Source organism: Myotis lucifugus, unplaced genomic scaffold, assembly GCF_000147115.1.
Source record: "Myotis lucifugus unplaced genomic scaffold, Myoluc2.0 scaffold_2320, whole genome shotgun sequence".
NCBI classification, from domain to species: domain Eukaryota; kingdom Metazoa; phylum Chordata; class Mammalia; order Chiroptera; family Vespertilionidae; genus Myotis; species Myotis lucifugus.
In genome coordinates, this window is record NW_005873368.1 from 20,755 (window position 1) to 28,290 (window position 7,536).

The following is a 7,536-nucleotide window of genomic DNA, read 5'->3' on the forward strand; positions in this document are numbered from 1 at the left end:
AGGGCCTGGCGGAGTGATGCTGGGAGTTGTCTTAGCACGGCTCCTTCTCTCATTACTCGCTCTCATGGATATGCAAAGGAGATGTGAGGTCTATTGGGGGTGACTCGTAACTCCGGGGTTGATTTCTCACTCGCACTTTGTCTGACGTGCGAACCACGCAACCTTGTTTAGCAGTATCACGTTTTTAAAAGCCCTTACTTGGTCTTTTCTGTTCCTGTCGGATAAGAGAAGTTTCCTGCTCTAATACTGTTATATACCTGAATCTTCTTTAGTGAAGGACATGCGCGCCCCCTCTTAACGTCGATCTCGGAGGCGGAGTCAGAACCTCTAAGCGCTGTGAAGATTTCTTCAACAGAAATCTCATTCGAACACTAGTTGTGTCGGACTCAAGGGCTGAGCGTCAAAATAACAGGCAGATCGTGCAGTTTTCACAGTGAGTCACGGGAGGGGGCGGGGGGTGGGAGGGGGGACCCCGGGGGATGATCTGGGGACCCTGGGAGGGTGGCCACCAGGGCTGGGGCTAAGCCTTAGTGTGCATTCTGCCCCTGCCCACCTCGGACATGGAAGTGTTTGGGGGAGAAATGGACCCCAGACCGGGGTACCCTGATAAGTCTAAGGCAGGGCTTTCAACCCCAGCCCGACTAACATTTGGGGCCATCATTGTTTGTTGGGGGGCCCGTCCTGTGCATTGTAGGATGTTTAGCGGCACCCCCGGCCCCCGTCAGCTCCATGCCAGTAGCATCACCCCAGTTGTGACAACCAAACACGGGCCAAACATCCCTTGGGGGTAACTCCCCGCTCTGTTGAGAACCTCAGGTCTAGGGGCAAACCCCGCCCACCCCTTGCCCAATGAACTCTTAGGATGAGGAAAGGCTGCCCTGTGAATCCTCAGAATGTTCTTGTTGGCTTCACAGAGCAAAGGGGGAGCAGGCTCTTCCTCTCCCACCAGCAGCCATCCTGGGCCCCTGAGGACAATCGCACTTTTTGCCTTGGCTGCCGGGAAGCTCAGCGCTCCCTTCTGCCTGCCCGCCAGACTTCCCACGGTGCACGTGGCGTTGGGACCTCACCTGGCTTCCCCTTATCTCTCCAGATGCCATTTTCCCATTTGATAATTTCCTTCCCGCCCCTTCATTTTACGTCATCTCTCAGTAATGAGAGACGGTATCGTTCCCGCGTGTTGCGATTTGACACGAGTTACCTAACGTCTCTGCCCTTGAGCGTCCGCATCGGTAACACGGCGGCGATAACCACAGAGCCAACCTCACCTTCAGGGTCACGTGAGTGAATAAAGGCTTGGCACACAGTTCGCACTCAATAAACGGTATTCTTTTTATTATACGGTTCACGTGAGCCCGCTTAAATCCTTTGAAGAATACATGAACATCCCGTCGTCACCACCGTGGCCCTCCAGGGGGCCCGCTCTCCAGACCTGAGCCCACCCCAGCGAGGTCTCAGGCCTGGCCAGCCTCCCGCCCCCCCTAACGGGACAGGAGGCTCCAGCGTGCGCCGTGAGAGTCCCGCTCCTGGTCCGTCCGCTGCGCGTGGCCCACCCACCTTGGCTGTCCAGGCCGATGTCCATGACCCCGTGCTTGACCTTCATGTGCCGGCTCAGGTTGCCCTTGAGGTTGAACTTGCTGGAGCAGTAGGGGCACTTGAAGGGCTTGCTGCCCGCGTGCAGGTGCATGTGGCCCAGCAGGTTGTACATGCGGTTGAAGGACTTCCCGCACACCTGGAACACACCACGGGCGCCGTCAGCCCACAGGGGGTCCGCCCTCCAGAACCCAGCCCCCGCCCACCTCCCTGGCCGGGCTGCGGTCCCACCTGCTACGGCCAGCGCCCGTTTCATTCTTTCCTATGGGACCCCTGAGAGGCAGAGAGCTGAGCCTCCTCCACCGGTCACTGTTCCTGGTTCGAAACCCAGGGTTCAGATCTCCTGCTGCACCAAGTCCCTGGCCTGGGCTCTCTCCCAGTGGCTGCACCTTGACCTTCATACCCCCCGCCCCCTCAACTCCCCAACTCTCAGGAAACACAGCTTCAGCAACTTGTAAGATCCGAACCGCACCACCCACTCCCATCTCCCCAAAGCCCGGGCAGTTTCGCCCACCCAGCGCCGACTGTATGCATTGCATACAGACGTGCCCGCCCTTGGCCAGGCCACCGCTGGGTGGGCTTGCGCTGCCGCAGTCCTGCCGACTCCGGGCCGCCCAGGGGACAGGCCCGTCTTGGGGCCTGCGGGCCGGGTACCTTGCATTTGAATGGCTTCACCGGCGAGTGTACAATCATGTGGGTCTTGAGGGTCTGCTTCTGCACGAAGGTCTTGAAGCAGATGTGGCACTGGTAGGGCCGGACGCTGGTGTGGATCAGCATGTGCCGCTTCATGTTCGCCTGCAGCGTGAACTCCCGGCCACACACCTCGCACTTGAACTCCTTCACACCCTGGGGGGGCAGGGGGGGGTGGGGAGAGGTAATGGTCAGGGCCACACGATGGGCACAGCCTCTGAGTGGACCCGAGAGGGTCAGAGCGCCTGTACAGCTTCTGGGGAATGACTTCCTGGGGGTGTTCCAAACAGAAGCCCCTTGTTTAGAATGCCAAGCAGGGCCACTGCCTCCAGGAAGCCTTCCGGTGTTAACTAGGCAGAGACTGGCTGGGCCGTATTTATTTTTTATTAGTCCTCACCTGAGGATTTTTTTAAAACATATTTTTATTGATTTCAGAATATATTTTTATTGATTTCAGAGAGGAAGGGAGAGGGAGGGAGAGAGAGAGAACATCAATGATGAGAGAGAATCATTGATCGGCTGCCTCCTGCACGCCCCACACTGGGGATCGAGCCCGAAACCTGAGCATGTGCCCCGACCAGGCATTGAACCGTGACCTCCTGGTCCATAGGTCGACGCTCAACCACAGCCATGCTGGCTGGCCAGCCCCTAGGACATTTTTCAATTGATTTTTAGAGAAAGTGCAATGCAGGGGGAGAGACAGAGAGGAACATCGATGAGAGAGAGACACATCGATTGGTTGCCTCCTGTATGCGCCCCGATCAGGGCCGGGGATCGAGCCTGCAACCGAGGCATGTGCCCTTGACCGGAATCAAACCCGGGATCCTTCAGTCCACTGGCTGACGCTCTATCCACTGAGCCAAACCAGCTAGGGCTGCCTGGGCCTTATTGTTCCTACCTACACACCTGCTGTCTCCTGCTCTCCAGGCAAATGCTTTAGTCCATTCATGGATTTGTTGATTCATTCAGCAGCCATTTACCAGGCACCTCCTACAAACCAGCATCACACCAGGCACCCGGGGCCTTTGGCCAAGACACAGCCGTAGCCTGGTGGCCGTGGTCTCTTTCCTCAGATCCAGGATGTGTACATGGGTTTTTCTCCTAAGTCAGTGGTCGGCAGACTCATTAGTCAACAGAGCCAAATATCAACAGTACAACGACTGAAATCTCTTTTGAGAGCCAAATTTTTTAAACTGAAACTATACAGGTAGGTACATTGTTATTCACTTCATTAGGGTCCTCCTAAGCTGGCCTTTGCTAAAAACGTCCTCAATCTGATGGAGGTACGTTCGCTGAGTTCGACCCCTTCCAACTCTCCCATCCACAGGCGTCTTGTATACTTGTTTCGTCTGTCTCCTTTCGTTCATCCTCTCTGTATGTCCAAACCATCTCCACATACCTCTCTCCCATCCTCGACACTACATCTTCTTTCACTCCACAGCGTTCCCTAAAATTAACTTAATACGTTTTTTTTTTTAAATTTTTTTTTTAAGTTTTAAGTCAACTTCACACTGTACGTGCGCGCCCGCACATGGTATTCTGTGCAAGAGCCACACTCAAGGGGCCAAAGAGCCGCATGTGGCTCGCGAGCCGCGGTTTGCCGACCACTGTCCTAAGTGCATCCCTCTCAGTGGTCTTTTCAGACCACTTCACAGACCCCTTTGAGAATATGATTACAGGTACGGCCGCCTCAGGAAAAGCGACACTCGGGGTCTGTGTAGAATTTAGACCAGCCGTGGGCAAACTACGGCCCACGGGCGGAATCCGGCCGCGTTTTGAAATGAGTAAAACTAAAAAAAAAAAGGAAAAAAGGGACTGGTACCCCTTTTTATGTAATGAATGTTTTACTTTTGAATTTTATATTAAGTTTCACAAAAAACCCTCCCTCCCATGCTTTTTTTTCCCGGCCCCTCCGGCCCCAGTTTAAAAAACCATTGTGGCCCTCGAGTCAAAAAGTTTGCCCACCCTGGCTAGACCCTTCAAACTCTGCTGACTCCGAGAGAGAGTGTTACAACATATAATTCTTGCTGAATGAACAGCCGCTCAGGCCGCTTCCTGGAGATTCCCATTCGGTGGGAGTTTTAGTCTCAACAGGTGCCCAATGCAACGCCTGTCCCTGATGGGGTTTGGGACAGTCAGCGCCAGAGACAAAGGCTCCAGGGAAACGCTCTGGTTTGGGTTGTCACCTTGCTTTGCCAGGGTCTGGAGGTGGCCCCAGAGCAGAACAGGGTGCTGAGGGCACAGGGGGTCCACTTCGGTGTCTAGGGCAGCGGTTCTCAACCTGTGGGTCGCGACCCCTTTGGCGGTTGAATGACCCTTTCACAGGGGTCGCCTAAGACCATCCTGCCTATCAGATATTGACATGACGATTCATCACAACAGCAACATTACAGTTATGAAGTAGCCACGAAAATAATTTTATGGTTGGGTCCCAACATGAGGAACTGTATTTAAAGGGCCAGAAGGTTGAGAACCACTGGTCTAGGGAAAATGTTAGGACAAAACTCGGGGGCCAGTCTCTTGGCTAGAACCCCAGTGGGACAGACACGTTGGTGTGGTCACAGCTGCGGTCCCAACCGCTGCTCCGCACAAAGTTTCCTACCATAATGTAACGGTTCCTGTGTATTTCTCTTAGCAGGCAGGGCCGTGTCTCACGTCTGATAGGCTCGCCGGAGACTCAGAAGATGTGTATGGCCACCAGGGGGCCCTGCCCTTTGGGAACTCGGTCTGCAAGTGCTGTACACATCCAGGCCGATGAGAGGCACGTCTCCAATCGGATTCACTTTGATTTTTGCTCTCAGCTTTTCTTCGCTGAGATCCAGCCGGCCCTAGATGGTTTATCTCAATGGATAGAGCATCGGCCTGCGGACTGAAGGGTCCCGGGTTCGATTCCCCGTCAAGGACACCTGCCCAGGTTGTGGGCTCGATCCCCAGTGGGGGGGGGGGGGCGTGCAGGAGGCAGCCGATCCATGATTCTCATCATTGATGTTTCTATTATTTATCTCTTAACACTCTGCAGACAGGTGGGACTTTTAGGAGAAGAGAAAGATGGCAACTCTCTCGCCCATGAACTTGCCCCTCTTCACTCCCACCCCCCGCAGACACTCATAACCAGTCATCTGGTTTTTACTTGGGGGCACATTCCCCGTTACGGCTGAGCCTCGATTCAGCTGCAGAATCCTTAACATTATGCTCTTGGCAGCTACACCAGCCGACGGTGGGGGCACCTGCATTGAAACCTACAAGTCATTTTTGCTCTGTTGGACAAGCTTCCCAGGGCTGGGGGGGCGCAGGGGTGGGGAGGCGCGGGGAGGGAGCTGGGCTCCTGGCCTGGCAGGCTGTTGCTCCTCCCTCACTGCCATGTCCACTGTGAGAACTTCAAGGCCACCATTATGAGGAGAGGTAGCTCTATGCACAGCAGCTTCAATGTATGCAGTTGGCTGATTTGGGGTGGAGACCACAGGCCGGCCCTAGATGGTGTGGCTCAGTGGATGGAGCATCGGCCTGCGGACTGAAGGGTCCCGGGTTCGATTCCCCGTCAAGGGCACATGCCTAGGTTGTGGGCTCGATCCCCAGTGGGGGGGCGCGCAGGAGGCAGCCGATCCACGATTCTCATCATTGATGTTTCTATCTCTCCCTCTCCCTTCCTCTCTCTATGAAATCAATAAAAATACATAAATAAAATTTTCTCAAACATAAGTCAGGTTTTACTATTTAAAAGACAATTAAATTCTGCCCTGGCTGATGTGGTTCAATGGTTAGAGTGTCATCCCATGCACCGAAGGGTCTCGTGTTGGATTCCTGGTCAGGGCTCCGAGGCAGGCTGCGGGTTCAATCCCGCCTTTGGGGCACATGCAGGAGGCAACCAACAGATGTTTCTCTCTCCCTTCCTCTCTCTCTCGAATCAATGAAAAACAACCCCAAACTATATTCTTGGGTGAGGATTTTTTTTTTTAAAGGCAACTAATTTAAATTATGTATACTAGTATTTTCCTGAATATGTAACTATAAAACTAAGGTTCCAGCTGGTGTGTGGGTCAGTGGACAGAGCGAAGGCCTGTGGACTGAAGGGTCCCGGGTTTGACCCCATCAAGGGCACATACCCAGGTTGTGGGCTCGATCCCCAGTAGGGGGTGTGCAGGAGGCAGCCAGCTCTCTCTTCTCTCTCATCATTGATGTTTCTATCTCTCCCTCCCTCTCCCTTCCTCTCTGAAATCAATAGAAATATATATTAAAAATAAGTAAGAACTGTTCATCTGTGAACCAACTCTATTACGGCCTCAGGGAAGCCCTGGGTGAGGGCCAGGAGAGGGCGGAGCCAGGGGGGGAGGCGAAGGGAGACGCGGGGAGGCGGGGCGGCGTACCTTGTGGGTGAGCGAGTGCTGCTTGAGGTGGTGGACCTGGCTGAACTCCATGCCGCACTCGGTGCACACGAAGGGCCGCACGTTCTGGTGCTTGAGCATGTGGTTCTGCAGCTGGCTGCGGTAGTGGAAGGACTTGTCGCACTCGAGGCACTGGTAGAGGGTGGGGCCCTGGTGGGAGGCCAGGTGGCGCTTGAGCTGCGTCAGCGTGGAGAAGTCCAGGCCGCACTCGACGCACACGTGGCAGCGGCCGCTCTCGTGCTTGACCTCGTGGGCCTTGAGCTCGCTGGGGTAGGCGAAGCCGCGGCCGCAGAAGTGGCAGCTGTAGGGCTTGACCTCGGAGTGCAGCAGCATGTGGCGCTTGAGGTGGCTGGTCTGCGTGAAGGCCTTGTGGCACACCTGGCACTTGTGCGGCCGCGTGCCCTGGTGCGTGAGCAGGTGCGTCTGCAGGTGGCTGGGCTGCTTGAAGAGCTTGCTGCAGTGCGGGCAGGAGTGCGGCTTGATGCCGTTGTGGCCCAGGATGTGCGTCACCAGGTTGTACTTGGACGTGTAGGACTTCTCGCACATGCGGCACTGCCAGCGCTTCTGCCGGTCGCCCGCCTCCACCAGGTACGAGTCGTCGATCTGCACGTTGATGTCCAGCCGGTCCAGCTGCGCCTTCTTGTGCCGCTCGGCCGTGGAGCCGGCCGCGTCCGCCTGGTCCAGCTCGCCCGCCTCCTGCCACGCGAAGCCCTCCGGCTTCAGGGGCTCCGGGGACCACACGGCGGGCGCCTCGGGGTCGCTCAGCGGGGCCAGGTGCGGCGGCGGCGGCGGCTCGAAGCCGCACTCGGCGGGCAAGGCCTCGGGCCCCGGCAGCGCCAGGCTGGGCTCCGGGAAGACCTCCCGGGCGGATCGG

At 55.9% G+C, this 7,536-nt stretch overlaps 1 protein-coding gene across 1 annotated transcript; it reads right to left on the reverse strand.

Annotated features, from left to right (window-relative positions):
- Window positions 1-1,304: 1,304 nt before the first annotated feature.
- Window positions 1,305-7,532, reverse strand: ZNF710 (zinc finger protein 710; the record flags this gene model as incomplete). The annotated part of the gene is made up of 3 exons (XM_006108440.2): window positions 1,305-1,729; window positions 2,245-2,436; window positions 6,645-7,532. Coding segments are annotated over 3 exons (1,467 nt in total), but the record flags the coding sequence as incomplete, so codon positions are not given.
- Between the last annotated feature and the right edge of the window lie 4 nt (window positions 7,533-7,536).